The sequence below is a fragment of the Amphibalanus amphitrite genome, unplaced genomic scaffold, assembly GCF_019059575.1.
Source record: "Amphibalanus amphitrite isolate SeventyFive unplaced genomic scaffold, NRLGWU_Aamphi_draft 000039F_arrow, whole genome shotgun sequence".
In the NCBI taxonomy this organism is placed as follows: Eukaryota; Metazoa; Arthropoda; class Thecostraca; order Balanomorpha; family Balanidae; genus Amphibalanus; species Amphibalanus amphitrite.
Genome location: NW_024881535.1, coordinates 16,368 through 33,700, shown reverse-complemented (window position 1 = coordinate 33,700; position 17,333 = coordinate 16,368). Strand labels below are relative to the sequence as shown.

Here is a 17,333-nt window from a genome sequence, read left to right as displayed (position 1 = left end):
ATGAGAAAACAGGATTTGGGGGTACCCTAGGTTTGGTTACTTGCAGGAGTTGGCCCCCCCCAAAACGCAAGTCTGGATCCGCCAGTGATTACTTAGCTCGGTTCTCCAAAGACCAGACTGGCAAATATTAACCTTCGCCCTGGCAGGGCATTTTTCATAACACGGCCTGGCAGGGGGGGGTCGATGCGACCCCCCCCCCTCGCGATTGGCTCCTATGGCACCTAGAAACACCAAATTTGGTAGGTAGGTGGGCCCCCTGGAGTTCTCGCCCCTGTGCAAATTTGGTTGCTCTAGGTCAAAATTTAGGGGGGTTTTGGGGGGTATAAATGTGAAAATTTCGCTAAAAACAGGTCAAAAGTTTTTCGCTTATAACTTTTATCTAATTAAGATAGAGCAAAACGAAAAGCACCAGTGAACTCAGCACGTCAAGGCGCATCGAATGATATACTTTTTAGCTTGCTTAAGTGTACTTAAAGTTTTTCTTAAATTTTAAGTAAACTTAAATAAATAAATTAAGTTCAGGTTAACCAAATTGCATCATATCGCATATCATTCGATTCGGCTGATCACCAGGAACACAATGATACCATTGTTTAAGCTCTAGCGTCATTATGTGCCAAGTTATTGGCAAAAACGTCATTTGACCTCAGTTGACCTCATTTGACCTGACCCATAGGTAAGTACACCAAAAAAAGAAACACCAAGTGACCTGCTGTTAAGTACTGTGGGTTCAAAGCACAAAAGTGATAGAACGAAGCGGATATCTCCAGTATTTTCCGAATTTAGTATTTTCCCATAGGCTTAACATTACGACGTAATGACCTCTAACTGACCTCAGGTCAGTGACCTAAAAAAACGAACTATATGTTATACAACTCGGTGAACTTAGCACATCCTGAAACTTTGAAAGAAATCAGTCCAAAACTGTGAGTTGGACAGGTGCAAAAAGAAAATTGAAATTTGACCATGACCTTGTACCGGTTTTTCTGACCTGGTGACCTGACCCAAGGCCATCCGGACCTGAAATTTTCAGGTCATATGTAAAAAGGTTGCCCCATAAGCTGTGCCAAATTTGGCGGCGCTGCGCGCCGCCGTTTTTACGCTATCTTCGAAAAACCTTATGGGGGGGTCGCATCGACCCCCCCTGCCAGGGCGAGGGTTAATCACTAGTAGAGTCAGAAAATCAAACGCTGCCGGTACTAGGCGCTCTTACTGGAACATTCATTAGGCAGCCTCGCCAGTACGATCACTTGATCAATGATTCTGTAGTGTATGTGCAATGTGCATCAGATACTTATGCAGGCATACAATTGCACCATTGGGGGTTTCCGAACGATGTATGCCGATCGCGTAAGCTGGCTCGAACAGCAGCTCGATCGCCCCCAACCGTTTCCGAAATGTCTGTCACGACCTCTGGCTCCTGCTGGATTTTCCAGTACCTATATGCGGTGAGTCACCATACAGGCAGCAACAGGTTATGGCAGGCTTCGTCTTGCTGCTGCACCGCGAAATACCGGAGATGTCCTGGTTGGGAGGGTGTGAGGGAGGAGAAAGGTATCCGACAAGTTGTTGGAGATGCTCACCAACAGGAAGAAAGATAAAGTAAAGGACCTGGATTTATCGCAGAAACATCGCACTTAGATGCCCGCAAACACTCTCTTTCCCGCCATTCATGTATCTTCGAAGAATCCTGGTATGTAATTATGACGTTTATTCGTCTTCTACGAGTAACAAAATATCATTGAGTACAAAGATGGGCGAACATGCCCAATGCCCGCACCTTCCTGCTGAGATATTTCAAGGGAAATGCTATGACTGTTGGAAGAACAAAAGGTTCCCATTTTATGATTTTTTCATTCATTTACAAGCTAAATACACCTCTAATACGTGGGAGCTAGTTGCCATGCCCATTGCCCATGTCACTGTAAGCCACAATGCGCGTAAAATATGTAGTTGTCAAAATATACGTCACGCCCAAAATCAAATGCACATAATGATGCAGCATACAATTACACATTACTTGCAAACAAAGAACCATGAAAGACCTGTGTAGCTTCTTATCATAGGTACTACTGGAGATACAATAGTCGCACTACCTAAGAAAGAGGGTAGGTACTTGGGCATTCACATACAGTATTGACTGGCACATGTGAGAATTCTTCATTTCTTCTGTAGGTAGGTAGGTATACATTGGTAGCGGGTAGATCACATTTGTACTTCGCTCCAGTGAATGAGGATGTGGTGTTCACATAAGACGTTATTCCTTTCACAAATATTCAGTCTCCACTGTTCGCTCTGTCCCATTTTCCTAAATCTCCGACACTTATCCTCGTGGTACTAGGAAAATATTTTTAGATCTCTTGATCTCCAGATCTCGATTGCAATTATCACTGGCGCTCGAACCCCAGGTTATCAACACCAGCCAAAGGACAATCACTCCGGCTTCGTTCAGACGATCGATGGTCTACATGGCTAGTTTCTGTGATAGCATCGCCCCTTGCACTAAATATGACATGGTCTCTGCCGTTGGTGCTATCCACTCCGTTTTCTAGCCTAGCATCTGTTGATCTGGTGCTCCTGTCAACGCAAAGTTCATCAGGTGACCTGCTAGCATATCTCACGTTACCAAGGTCTGTCATGCATAGACTGTCACCAAGATGTCTTACAGGAACATTTGGTGCGTTGAACTGGACAGGTCCAAAGCGTGACGCGAGGCCCGTCCTCCTGCTGATGGCAGCCAGAGGAACGGTGTGTCCTAACCTCGCGAGATATATGTTCCGCAGGTTACCGAATTGATTGCCATTTGCCACACCACTGCCTCCCTCAAACGTTCCCGCGTGCCGTTCCACTTGCGCAGGTCCCCAGTCAGCAGTGGGATGCAGAACCTCCTTCAGAGTTCCACCACGTCGCCACTGTTTCCCCATCACCCACAGTGCCGTCAGCACCACCAGCACTGCCGGCGCCAGCATCAGCACCAGGCCAATCCCGTCCTCCCAAGGCTGAAACACCAGCCTCGTATCACCAGCCGTAAAGCTGACACGTCCGTGGAAGGCGACGGTGCTTCCCAGGACTGCCACCAGGACCACTGGCGCAGCGAACCGCCACGCCAGCCGCCAGTAGAGTTTCACCCACTGCGACATCGGGATCTTCATCTCGGAGCTCATCAGATCGAGAACCCGCTCGGCTCCGAAGGCCCATCCGACGGCGAGGATTTCCAGCAGCGCCACGGCAAACTGCGAGAACGAGAAGGCGAAGTGGTCGAAGAGTACAAACACACGCACGCCACCATCCAAGCACATGCAGAGGTTGGCAGCGAAGAAGGCGGCACATACTCCCATGGAGATCCAGTGTCTCTGCGGACGAAGTCTTGGCCACTCATCGACAACTGCCACTGACAGCATCTCCACCATGGTGAACTGCGAGTCCAGGCCCATGGTGATGAGCATGACGAAGAAAAGGACGCTGATGACCGATGGATAAGGCGTGTGCAGAAGAGCTTCTGGATAAGTCACAAACGCCAGTCCCAGTCCGAGTTTGTGGGTGCTGTTGATCTCTTGTCCCAGCTGGTTCGCCGTAACCCCAAGCATTGCGAAGACCACTAGCACGGCTAGAATTGATGTTACAGTGTCCACCACGGCTAAAAGAATTGCGTCACGCATACAGTTGTTGCGGAACCGGTTAAAACTGGCTAAACTGATAACATCTCCGTGGCTGATGCCAAGGGAGAAGAAAATCTGCGAGGCTGCGTCTGACCACAGGCTTGAGCTCCAGAGGAGAGAGACGTTGAACGTGCCGTAGAACTGGATGCCCTTCATGGCGCCGTCGTACAGAACCGCCGGGAAGAGGAGAATGACGAGCACAACGTAGGGGAAGATGACGGTGAAGTGGAGGATCATGCCGACAGACGTGATGCCCCTGAAGATGCAGGCGGCGACGAGCAGCCACGCAGCCAGCATGCAGAGTACGATGTCCCAGCGCAATACGCCCAGACTTTGCGAAGACTGGTCACACAGTCCGAGCACATTGCAGAAGAAAAACTCTGCACTGCTGGATACATTACGCCACTGTGTTAGATGAAGCTCTTCTTCAGCAGACGCAATGTCGCTGTCATTACTTGACGCCTCTTCTAGCAAGTATCGTTTCTGCTGTGAGGAAGAACCAATGCTGATGTTGACCTCCTCCACATCATGCACGATGCTTACATTGCTGGCCAACGAGACACACCTCGGTGAGTTGTACTCGTGTCCACACTCCCCCCACGGAGGGCTTCTGTTGAACGACGCTGCCGTGAAGAAGATGATCCACGCCACGGGCAGGTTGTACGTGAACACGGTGAAGGCCAGCACGAGCAGCATGGCTGTGCCGATGCCGGAGGAGACGGGTGCCATTCTGGAGAACACTGACCGCGGCCCGGCACTGCTGTACTGTCCCAGAACGATCTCTAGGACGTAAAGCGGCACGCCGACCACCACCAGCAGGATCAGGTAGGCCGACAGGAACGTGATGCCACCGTACCGGAGACTCATGAAGGGGAAGCGCCAGATGTTGCCCAGGCCGACCGTCTTGCCGATACTGCAGAGGATGAAGTCGCACTGGGTCCGCCATTTTTCTCTCGGCATCTCCTGTTCTGTGCCTCTCGTAGGATGCTCAGAGCTGGGCGAGTCCACTGCCATAGCGTGGCTACTCGAGCCTTGGCGACAGTGCTCTCATAAAACAATACACTTTACCAGCACTCAAGCGTCTTCTCAGATCTCACTCGCTTTGATATTCAAGCTAAATGTCAATTGTCAGACTCCTGCGTCATATTTGGCGCAAGCTATTGTGCAATCACAATGAATTATTCACCACTCACTGTACCCTCTCCGTTGTACGCACTGTGCTTCCACTGAGCGACCTCCGATTGTCCAATGTCTCTGGTCACTGTCAACTCACACTGGCGCAAGAACACTCCCTTGTGGTACACTTCGCCGCCCGTCAGGTACCGTCTGCCCATCCCACGCCCCGCTCGCTACCGCCAAGTGCGTCGCAAGTCTACAGCGCCGCGAAGGATCTGCCCTGGGGCGAGAGGAGCTCAAACTTGTGAACGGCAGTCTGCTGAGCGGGCAGGTAACTGTGGTGTTTTAGGGGCGAAACGCAGGTGTGGTTTGAGAGCCCCTGAAGCTCATTTGAATGGCTGGGATGCTGCAAATGATACGTGCATGTATAATAAACCGGTTTTTTTCAGCAACACAGGAACTAGGAGGGTGGTTAATGATTATGAAACGCAGTGGTGTGATTTGTGATACATGGCACTTCTCATGATGTTTTTGGTGCTGATGTTTTTCTGCGATTAGAAACATAATCGATTGCGTCGTTCGTCGTAGGTATTCAGGTGATACTTTTCATATGTCTTTCAGCAGCTCCGGTGTTTGCGGATGTGACTATCTGGTTAAAGATGATCGTGCCTTGTTGAAACATGGAGAATAACTTTGCTTTTATTTCTTTAATGATATATGCCTATCGAGCGTTGCTATCACCGTCTGTCGTCAGAATTTTGCCTTAACGACTATCTTGCCTTGCCAACGACAGAATTTGGCCATCGTCATATATTCCGCCGGTTGCATTCGATGTAGGTAGCTAATGAGATCATACAGAATGCGGGCACCGAATAAAAACTTCGCACAGCTGCCACAATTGTGAGTCTTAAAACCAATCAAGAAGAGTAGTGACGAGCACCATCCGTTTGATCATGCTCTTGTCGTCGTTTGCGTATTTGAACTATGTACATTTGGGCATTTCTAGTAGGTATCGTAAGCCCTCAACAGCTTTCATTAGAATGTCCCCACGACCAAAACCAGACAATGAGGAAAGAACACTTATAAGAGCCCATCAGAGCAGAAATACTTTGTATTGAGAAGTAGGCAGTGCATTCGCACCACCAATCAAACAGCTCATGACACAAGCATATTTCTGGGAGACATGATACGAACAACGGGAGACAAAAGGCAAAAGCTTTCGACATTCAAATGCGAAACAAGCAACAGCATCCAGATAACCTTCCAATCTGGCACAACTTCAAAACAACGGTAAAAGTGTAGCGTATTGGATGAAGCAGCATATCCATGTCCTTCCCGAGATTATTGACAAAGTGTATAAATTACCTGTTATCATGAACTATAAATACCTAACATATCGGATAGTCAACCTCAACAGACAGTACCATATACTATTTTAGATGTGCCTAAGGCGCACTGCCTACTTGGTAGGCTCACGATGAGATTCGCACACAACTCAGCCCCTCAGAGCTAGAGCACTTGAAAGACCCTGCAATGTAGCTATACGGCAGGCAATACAACGCGCATTGTCAGCATTCAACCTATCTACATTCCGCAGACTAGCTACTCAACTTCTTAGATAGCTAGATAAAAAAACTAAGCTCAGCCCCTAAATGACACTAAACTCAGTCATTTCATTATTCAAGTGGCTCATACATGCATAAGCAAACCTTTCTTTAGAAGAATTGTCGGAGTTTACAAGTTCCGTATCAAATAAAATCGCTCGAATGCAATGTTCACACCGGGGTGTCATACCTTGCACGTGAGCGATGCACTGTGCACTAGACCATGCAACTGCATTCGGTGCACTCTCTGGGTACCCTATCTTGAAACTGTCTGATCGTGCCGATTCTGTAATGTGAACTGAACTGTACCTACTCGCAGTGTGCTGACCGTGGCATTTCACTCCTGTAACCCAACTGCGGGCCTCCATAACACATTACGAAAGACTCGCAGGCGGCAAACATTAAATTATCACTGCTTGGCATCAAAACCGTTCTATAATCTCTGAATGGCTGTAATAAGTGCAATACGGAACAGGTCCTTGATTAAAAACTTGAAACTAAAACAATGAGAGTGATGGGGAACTTCGTGAAAAGCAGGCGAGAACGCATTCTAAACCTTCAGGCACGCACACACACACACACATACAAGTTTTGTGACGGTGTTAAGTCAGATCATTTGCACATTTGCTAGGCATGCACGTATAATCTCCGCCACATACATCTAAGCATGGCACAGGAATCCCACCCTGTTCAAGTCTCATTTCTAAAAATGAGCCGCATATGAAGCTAGTGACGTCACATAAGCTCAAGCCAATCACAGCTCCCCGAACGGCGGGTGCGCTGCTGGAAACGCACACAGTCTGCCTGTCAAATTCGACCTTTTGTGTTGCATTAAGTACATTTGATGGGAATAACTTACATCGTCGATCCTGATGTTTTCAAAATTTTACACATAGCACACAATAATCGCACAATGGACACAATAATCGCACAATTCGATCACAACTCTGCTACCCCGAAGCGTCGTTAACATCTTAAGACTGAAACAGAATAAGGCTAGAACTGATGGTCTGCCAACATCTGGATATCAGCAACAACCAGTTGCACATCTGCCTGACGTGTTTTAAGCTGAGACTTGAGTGGCAGACTCATCCCGGTCGCGACCGAAAAGCCGCCCTTTGTCAAGTAGTGAGTCTGTTTCAAGCTTTAGATTTCAGAAGTCTCTAAGCACACCCAAAACGTATAGCATCATATGGAATACGCTCATGAGGCACCGGACTACCAGTATGTCTAGCCCCCGCAATATCAGGCACCACATTGTGACACAAAACCCAATAAAGCACCTTTCACACCGGGTCTCGAGCGCCGTCTTTGGCCTCTTCTCGAATCACTTCCTCATATGTGGGCGGTGTGATGTTTTCTTCATAGACGAGGTCGTAGGGGGGCGGCAGGTCGACCGGTGCTGCCGTCTCCCCCTGACCCCCTCCTCCGCCCCCTCCAGAGGTGACGTCATTGACAGTGGAGGCCGCGGCGGCCGCGCCTCCAGACCTGCAAATAAACAACATGTCGTCAAGGAAGGACTGATAGTGAGTGATGGTTAAGGCGATATTCGGTGTGAGGCCTGAATATAGAGGGTTATTTGAGGGTGGGTAAGTGGTGACGTAAATAAAGGGCACCGACCGATCTACGGAATATTAGCCATGAATTTGTGTGTGAGGTGAGCATTAATTACAACAAAACCAGCTTTGCGTGTTTTCATGTATGTGCACAACGAACTAGAAACGCATGTGGCACATATACGTATGCATGCATGGACACACACATGTATCGATGTTCATTAGTCGCGTATAGCGCTTGTTCTTATCAGAAAGTCCCATAATTGGTTTTTCAAACCTAGCGCGCTTGTAAACACTAGCAGAAGCGCCAAGTTTGATGTAGTGATAGTGTGAACACAATGTTTATCATCATGGTGACGAAAATCAGATTAAGTGAGTTCTGTTTGATTGTCATTCGTTTACATCAGTCGTGTGGTTCTTATCAGAAGATATTCTTTATTTGGTTTATGTTGCGCCTCTGATATACGATATTTCCTTACGAGTACGATGCGCCCCTGCATTCCAAAGGTCCACTCTGGATCGTCCAAACATTTCATCAGTCATTAGTCAACGGAACCGCCTCCAGCCTTCAACTTATCGGTATGGCCCGCCGGTGACGTTCTACGCAATTCACAATCAACACCATGCATATCGTATTATCAAGTGGGCAGTGAGGTGCTAACAGCTGTGGGTAATTACCTTCAGAAAGACTAATAATGCTTTTATTCAGTATTACAGGACATGCTACTCGGAGATTAGAGCTAATTTCAGGGAGCCAATTATTTTTTCCGTGTCACTTTCTATTGATTGAGGTGTGAAAGGGTTCTGCAGACTGCAAGAGGATACATACAACTTTTGCAACACCTTGCATATCAGCGGCTTTTTTATTCATTGCAGTCTAGTTTCAACTTAATGACATGTTAGCAGCTTTTTTAATATATCATCCCAAGTAAGCTATGCAAAGTTTCCAAGCAAACACATACGTAACCATAATTATGCAATCGTTGCACTCAATGGCAGTAGCATTGCGTTCCAGTTACATGCAGGCAGGAGAGTTCCTACACAGAACAACTTTTTCAGACATTGCTGAAGTTCGGGATAAAACGAGCAATCGCGCAGTAGATAGAGCAATCGCCATACTTCAATACAATGTCCGCATTTCAAGACTGAGCAGCGATTGTTAGGTCTTCCGCTTTAGGAAAAGATGTGCTTTTATGTTTGTGATTCACTAGGCTGGAGTGCAAAGAGGCGCATCAGCGTGACAGCATAGAGGTAATGCACGACAGCCACCTGCCACTCGCCAAAAATGTTTTGGGATTCAGATGATAACTAAGCGACTTTTTAGTGACAGGTGCATGCAAAATGGTATTTAAAATGAATAACACGTTTTTGTGTAGCTCAACAAAGCCTAATAAAATTTCGAAGTCTGGCACTTGACTCTAAATCCGATCAAGCCAAGCCCTCGGATGTCTGAGATCAGTCAAGCCGGATTTATAGCAGACTTTTACGGACAGGCTGGTATATCTCAGATCTCTTCAAGGAACTGCAGAAAATGATACGAAGCTGTAGGTAGATACAACCAATGGAGGAGATGTCTAGCGTACTTACATACAACATGAGAATGTCTCCCAATATTAGGTAAGCAGGAATAGGCCACTATACATACATAGTTATGTCGTGGTCTGTGAATATATAGTGGTCTGTGAAGCATTCATATGCGTCGGTACCTCACCTAGCCTTCAAACCGGGTGTATGACTCAATATTCATGCTGCATTCCTCTGCGTCCCACTGGATGCAATTATGCATGCAGCGTCAGATTTTGTGACCAGTATTGAATTGGCAAGTCAGACGAAGGATGCGCGGGGTGGCGCAAGGCCAGTCCGATGCATCAGCCAATGCAAATAGTGAGACCGAATTACTTGTCTGCATGCAAGTTATTCGATGGTATCTCAATATACTAGAGTTCTGCACGGCTGCAATTTTCCACAGCCTAGCCGCCCCGCAGCCGTGGCTCCACAGCCACAGCCGCCCACAGCCGTGGCAAACTGTGGGCAGCCAGCCGTCAGCCGGCCGTGGATACTTTCAATGAAATGCAACCAAATAGTATATAAAAATAGTATACCTATTATATAAGTTGTTTTTAGTTGAAGCATATAGCCAAAAGCACATTGCAATGGGCTATAGATTATCAAGCTCATGAAGCATCATAGGTTAAGTGGTTGTGTATCTGTCTTTAGGCCAAAGGCCTGAAGCCTGATGCGCAACGCATGCCTACACAAGCCCTTGCAAGGGGTTAAGAAAGATGAGTAGGTAGGTACCTACATCAACAGAAAACATAAACAACGAACCAGAATAGAAGCACTAACAGTGTAGACATCTAATGCCAAATCCTGAAGCATGGTTGTGGGACAGAACAACAGACCCTGATGCTTTTCATTATCAATGTTAGGTATGGAAAATGAAACTGAAGTTGATGGACTGTCAAACAGTGATTGTCTAGTCAAAACTCTTGCTTCTTTCTTACCTTGCATATTTTCTGGGGTGTGATATGCCAGGCTTGAAGCAGCCTTCTGAGCCTTCTGAGTAAGTCTCAAACTAATTTGATATGCAAGGCATGAAAGCACTAGTGAGCATCCAAGAAAGAAAAACATTCATCTTTTTTATTTTTCCAAATAATGATCTTCGCTCAAATCCCCAAGGACGTGCGAGCCACAATTGCCTCTTTCAATCAAAAATTTTACTTGAGTTTAAATGACGTCAATAGCAAAGAAGTGGCAATAAATTGCTTTGACTCACTATAAACAGCCATAAAAATCCAAATTAATAAATAATAATGCTATACAGTTAAAAACTTGCTCTCAAACAAAGAATAAGTATCACATTTTTACATTTTTTAGAAAAAGACGTCATTTTATTAGTAAAGTCAACAGCTCGCGTAAGAAATATTGTGTTCAGGGTTTTCACCGTAATGTGAATTACGTGTTCATGGTTTTCACCATCATATGAATTAACCGTAAGTAAGGTTCATGCTCACTTATAATCTAATTCCATTGGCTTCGTTGATCAGCATTTTCTGTTAGTGGTCACTCACACACCAGTTAGAACATAAAGCGCCAGTTTTATATTATGTATTTGGACTTGCCGAAAATCCAGAAATACATCTAAGAGTTATTTTAGATAATATTTTATGAAGCCTTTGCCTGCCTTTACCTAGGCGTGGTTTCTTTTTCTATTACCTGAAAGAATTATTGAACGCTCGTCTTCAATAGCTGTAAGGTGCTCTCCTAATGACCAGGTGAGATTGGTTTGAGAGGGATGTGACAATGCAACATGTTGCATTTTTTGAAACTGTCAAGCTCTTGATGATGAAGGAACAATTGGTACCTATAATTAGTATTCTGTACCAGAGTGCAAACTCCCCTACAGCAAATAGTAAAACCATTACAGGTTTTCAAAGGCTTCACCACTTTCAATGTTGCTGGGCATCCTTTGCATGATTTTTGCAGGCTAGACTGTTTATCAGAATGTAAGATTAAGGATTTAGAATTTTATATTTGAGTACTTGAGATTGAGCTTGAAATCTCACAGCCGTGGCCACAGCCGTAGCCGTGTTCTTGGAGATATTTGCAGCCGCCCCGGCCCACAGCCGTGGGGCTGCAGCCAGCCGCGGCTGCAGCCGGCCGGTGCAGACCTCTACAATATACCAGTATAACGCCTTTTGGGGCGACTAACGGAGCGAGCGAGAGGGTGGGCCTTGCACGTGCGAAATTGCGAGGGGGTACCTTCAACCGACTTGTGCACGGCACCCTACTAATCGGTGTCTAGCGATGTGCCAAATTTGAACACAATCGGCCCAGCCGTTCTTGAGATCTGGAAGCGGCACCCTGCACGTGCGCACGTGCAAAATGGGTCCCAACTGACTTGTGCACGGCACCCTACTAACCGGTCCCTAACTGTGTACCAAATTTGAGTGCAATCGGTCGAGCCGTTCTCGAGATCTGGAAACGACCCCTGCACGTGCGCACGTGCAGCAGCACCCCAACTCTGGCACATGGATATGCAGTGCCTAGTGGGAGCCTACCTACATGCCAACTTTCAGCGCAATCGGCCAAGTAGTTACCGAGATATTGCAACAATTACAAAACTGACACCTCTTCGTTTTGCACGTGGCACGTGCATAAGGGGTCACCTATATGCATCGGGAATAGTCCAATACTTGGTAGAAGGAATGAAGCTACCCTACAAAAATTACCGCGTGTAAATCGGTCAAGTGGTTGCTGAGATATAAGCCTCGTAAAAGCGTCCGCACGGCCGGCCGGCCGGCCGGCCGGCCGCTCATACTCAGAAATTTCCGTTAATCTAAGGAAAGACTTCGCTCGCTTCGCTCGCTCCGTAACAAGGTAGACTTGCAAATTGTAAATAGCACACCATGACCTGACGGAAGTGAATCATTTTCCGCGTTAGCTAGCGTTAATCGGAAGCTTGCTGCAGACGGGAAAGCGACCGGTAAAAATGCAGGGTAACGGCAAATCTGAGAAAAAGGAGCATTAAATTAGCAGCGGGCGCCGTTCCAGTACATATTAGGTATGCTTTATTTACAAGCAAGAATAAACAGCTACCTACATTTGACTGTGGATCAGAAAATGCTCACGGGGATGAGTTCATGTCGAGAGTGTTTTAGTGGAATTATGTGGGTGTCCGGTGCTCTTTTTCAATGATACTTTTTCATCTTAGAACAAGGAGCAATGTCGTACCTAAATGTGATAAAGTTTTAGTTCTCATAAATACAAATTGTTTTGCAAAGTTTAACATTCTCCTGTCAGGTCGCTTGAGTTCAGATCCCTCGATCGAACCGTGCTGTAGCATTGAGATTTAGAGAAGCAAGCATACTAATAATGGTCAGATAATTATCGTTATGGTGTTTTGGTGGTTGCCAAGCGTTGCAGCGCTTAGTATAAAAGCCGTTCATTTTTGTCCACACGTTCATCATTATAAACCGGTATACCAGGTCATAGACCTCTGTATACAGAGGTCTATGACCAGGTATTTTGTTGCCTAAATAATCTTATTACCGCCCTTCCTTGTCATTGTTACCACTCTAAAGGAATTCGACTACATCGAAATGGCAGCTGTGTGACTGTCACTGGTATGTGCCGTGAAATCGATACTTCCCTAGACACTACCGGACTCGGCAAACTTTGCACCTGCACCAGCACCTGTAGGTCGTCCATGAAGCGAGTACCAATCTCCCCCATTGCCATAAATCTCCCCCGCCGACAGCTGTCCCCCTGACGGACACAACTCTCCGCTCACCTCCTGCAGCCACTGAGCATTGGAGCGGCCACCTCGAGACCAGCGGGATCCGGGCAGACGCCCTGGCGAAAGCACCGGAAAACAATGTACGACACGCAGAGAATGATAGAAAATACACCAATGCACGTGACGATGGTGTCCAGACTGGCATCTGGTGCGCTCTTCAGATCGTCATCTGCGTTGAAATTCAGGCTGGGTTCGTCAATTTTCCACACGCCGTTTTTCATCGTCGTGACAGGATCTTGGAAAGAATCGCTGAAAGACCATTGGGTTTCTGTAGTTTCTTCGTCGAAAGATGAGCTCTCGGTGCTCTCAACACTGATTCTTGAACAGTAGGAGATTATCCCGAGGTCACACATGCACCGAAAGAACACATTAGGTATGAGTAGCTCGGGTTGCGTCGGTTCTGTCCCATTCATACAGCGCATGGCGGCTCGGGCGTGCAAGTAACCACTCATCATCATTCTCGAGCCAGGAGGGGCGTGGCCGATGACGTCAGAGCACAACAAACGCCCCCGTCGAGACCGACGCTCACCGACGGCCGGCAGCACAGCAGTAGCGCTCACTGGATAAACCACCCCTTGAGCCGCGCAGTCTAACAGCAAATCGTCACCACAGGAGCGAACCCCGAGCACGCCGGGCACGTCTAGCACGGCCGGCACGGCGCAATACTGGCAGGTCTCACTCGGCCGGTCTCACGGCTGCAGGGGGCGTGACCTTGGGCGGAGTCACGTCAGCCAACTCGAGCCGCTGCCAGCCGAAACCCGACTGTAGCGGCGGGCTTAGCAGGCGAACAATCGATACACGACCGCAGAGACACCTGGCGACAGGAGAGAGAACTAGTAGTTAAGAGTAGAGTCGACCAGTGGCGCTCAGATCAGAGTTAGCCGACAGTTGCCTCCTTTCCTCGAATTCGCCAGAGATTGCTAGGGACTCAGAATCCGTCCTCGATATTCTCTGGAACAGCTAGTATTCTTTCATACTACCCTGTGGACGCAAGAACGGTCAGCCCTCTCCCTGGCAACCGGTCGAATGCAGTAGCTCCCTCAGGCCTCCCGAGTGACCGTTCGAGTGGCTTGGTGGGCTGTCCCCCGGGTCCCTCCCGTCATAATCGGATGGAATCAGCCGTTGTGGCATCAGCCGGTCATCCATTCTTGCCATCCTCAAGACTAGCCAATGCCCAGTTCACACTTTCACACTTTTCTGGAATGAAGGGTACCCAAACAGACAACCAGTGCGTGGTGATAGTTGAGGTCAAAACTCAATGCCGTCTCTAAGGTGATTATCATTTGAGGTCAACCCCAGCCTCTCCGGGGTGGCCGTTTAAATGGCAGCGTGAGATGCTAGAATGAGACACTTGTATCCCATAGCCACTGTCTCTGTCACTCTACCCTGCCTTTTATTGATAGAAAAAAAAAACTAGCTAATTAGGTATATCGCAGCAAAGACGTCTCGATTTTAGGGTTTGGGAAATATCAACTAAGAGCGTTTACTTCGGGTTAAGGTCAGGTCAAGGCCACTCAGATCAGGCCGGTGGAAGAAAGAAGTGATGTTGCATAGGAGGCATTCGATTCCGCAGGCCTTTTCTGAATCTAGGTAAGGATCAAAGTCCTCTACATAGTTCAAACTGATCTGGAATTATGGAAAAAAAGCACCGATGACCTAACTGACGTCATAGGCGACAACACGAAGATTAGCAATGCAAAAGTGCAGCATCGGACCTCGCAAGGGCTAGGTATACTAAATAGGCATGCACTTAGGATTTGGCCCTCCTCTCTACAGAGGGCCTTCTACCTACAGAGGGCCTCCTCTCTACTGAGGAGTCAGAGGGCCCTAGAGGTCAGACATAGACACTAGCGGTTATTCACAGCTGGCGGCCCCAGGTAGTAAGAAGGACCCTAGCTGTCAAGCCGGTGAGAGGGCCCTGATTGGCCTGACGGGTTTTTTGGGATTCCCGTAAATTTCTTTCGCCTCCGACGTGATTTTTGCCAACTTGGGCTCTCAGCCCGCGGGGACCCGGATTCCATTCGGGGGCCCTGAAAACCCCAAAGGGGGAGCGCTCCTTCCGCCCCCCCCCCCCCCCCCAGGTACGTCCCTGATGCTAAATGACATGTCACATTTCCATTATTCCATATACTTGAGTATGTAAAAAATAATATATGGAGCCAAAGTAACACCTTCCATAATACCCCATTGACTTAAAATGTCGAAAATTGAGATCTTGATGTAGGTACCTAACCGACCTGACCTCAGGTGAAATTCATGAAAACCCCATGCTAGTTGTGAGTGCCTTCTTGAGAGGTTACTTCGTTGCTTACATTTAACACCCCTTCATAAGATTTTTGTCACTGAAGTTGTTGCAAATTAGCCGCATTTTAGGACCGTGGTGAGGTGCACATATCACGTCTTAGGTCAGCGACCTGACCTGACCTGAAAAAGCGGTAGATGTAACCAGATCTAACTTGAATTATTTAGTCATTTCTAACTTCTATAATCTCTAGTGTTTCCCGAGCGATTGAGGAAACTCTGTTACGAGTAGGGTGGCACCAAGCCTTGCCCCCTCGGTCAAGGAGGGTTAAACACCCGATCTGTAGACTTCAGGTACGAGTGTACCATACTACACCTCATTGTCTTCGTGTTGCTGACCCAATGGCACGCCAGCCCGTTCGATTGTTTGTTTCATGTAACCAGACCGACCATACCTTGAACCTGACCTCTGATGACGCCCATTAGTCTCACCTGAGTGGGCTGAGGCCCCCCCTCCCCCCACCACGCTCCACTCCCGAACGCTGCTGAAGACCCTTGGGACGAACTTCCTTCGATTGGTTGTGTAGCATCCAGACCATGATGTACGTAATGGTTTCATACCTCACTGCAATAAAATATGCCAGGAAAAGGACAGGCTAATATGAAAGCCCACTGCTCACTGTTCACTTCATTCACTGTTCACTGCTCGCTGCTCTCACCTGGCAGAGCTGCGCCTCCTCCTCCGCGTGCTCTCCCTCTGTGGTGGCTCTCCCCCCTCTGTCCTTCTGGCCCCGCACGTGCAATGATAAATCGCATACACAACACAGATAAGCACCAGCAGAAGTAGAAGTAGAAACACGCCAATGTCCAGATGTGTCCGAGATTTATCGGGAACATCATAAGTCAACTCCGGTTGGTGAGAGTCTTTGTGGATCTCCTCGAAAAGATCGTTAAGATCGTCCCACGGAGAGGTTTCGTTTGCTGTCCGGTTGGAGTCTGGCTCCTGCGGTGGGGTAGTGCTCCAACCAGTGACTCTCGAGCAGTAAGAGGTGATTCCCGAGTCACACATGCACTGGAAGTAGGAGTCTTGGTTCACCCGGTCGGCATGCTCTTCCTCGCTGAGGCAGCGCATGCCGGCGATGGCGAAACGGTACTTGGTGTCCGCCATCGCACCTCCTCTTAGAGGATCCGTGGTTTGTGTCAATCACACCACTCGTCTGAATCCACGCCGAGATTTTACACACACACCAACACAGGTGTCTTGCGACAATCACGAGCTCGGCAAGCACGTTGCTACCCACACGGGTCCGTCCCGTGATCTCACTCGGCCACGCCCGCGCGATCACTGACGCTCTGACGCGGCGAGGTCTGACTGCACGACTGCTGCAAGGGACCTTGGGAGGCGGAGAGCGTTTGTTGATCCGCCCTCGGGGCGCTGAGACGGGACTGAGGCGACCCACAGCAGCCGTGGATCGATACGCGACTGCACTGCCATCTGCTGGGTGGTGGCGGAATGTGTAGTTCTTGCAGCTTGCAAGACGCATGCAATGAATATCATGCAAGTTGCAGATGTACGAGTATGTAGGGTAGGACAAACATGAAACCTGAGAGCTTGTGAGTTTATCATGGTAAATATTGCAGTTCATCTTCACTGCCTTCCAGCATTCTGCGTTGGCTCATGGCTGCCAGAACATGGTAGCAATTAGGTAACGGTCGTAGCAAGCATGGCAAAAGCAGAATCAACTTCATCGTTCATGCAAACGACATTAATTTAATCATGTTTGAGTATTCCAACGCCATTTAAGTTTTGAACGTCGTTCAGTCCATCTATAGATAACAAAAACAGCCAAGCTCCGCA

General features: G+C 47.8%; 2 protein-coding genes across 3 annotated transcripts; both read right to left on the bottom strand.

Annotated features, from left to right (window-relative positions):
- Positions 1 to 1,697: 1,697 nt before the first annotated feature.
- LOC122373781 (sodium-dependent proline transporter-like) lies at positions 1,698 to 4,996 on the bottom strand. Its single transcript, XM_043352149.1, has one exon. It carries the CDS (start codon positions 4,671 to 4,673, stop codon positions 2,388 to 2,390), a length of 2,286 nt encoding a protein of 761 aa, XP_043208084.1. The 5' UTR covers positions 4,674 to 4,996; the 3' UTR covers positions 1,698 to 2,387.
- An 859-nt stretch (positions 4,997 to 5,855) lies between these two features.
- Positions 5,856 to 16,941, bottom strand: LOC122374551. Of its 2 annotated transcripts, none has more exons than XR_006255251.1 (2): positions 13,229 to 13,998; positions 5,856 to 7,867 (listed from the first exon to the last, which is right to left on the bottom strand). XR_006255251.1 is itself a non-coding variant. In XM_043353363.1 (2 exons), exons 1-2 carry the CDS (start codon positions 16,641 to 16,643, stop codon positions 7,666 to 7,668), a joined length of 651 nt encoding a protein of 216 aa, XP_043209298.1. In that variant the 5' UTR covers positions 16,644 to 16,941; the 3' UTR covers positions 5,856 to 7,665. The 2 variants fall into 2 exon arrangements, 1 of the variants encoding a protein (XP_043209298.1); XM_043353363.1 differs by lacking the exon at positions 13,229 to 13,998 and adding an exon at positions 16,195 to 16,941.
- Positions 16,942 to 17,333: the final 392 nt, after the last annotated feature.

Coding starts and splice junctions, on each gene's coding strand:
- LOC122373781 (XM_043352149.1), bottom strand. CDS start 4,673: ATGGCAGTGGACTCGCCCAGCTCTGAGCATCCTACGAGAGGCACAGAA.
- LOC122374551 (XM_043353363.1), bottom strand. CDS start 16,643: ATGGCGGACACCAAGTACCGTTTCGCCATCGCCGGCATGCGCTGCCTC. Junction 7,868..16,194: donor AGGAGGCGCAGCTCTGCCAG/GTGAGAGCAGCG, acceptor GTTTATTTGCAG/GTCTGGAGGCGCGGCCGCCG.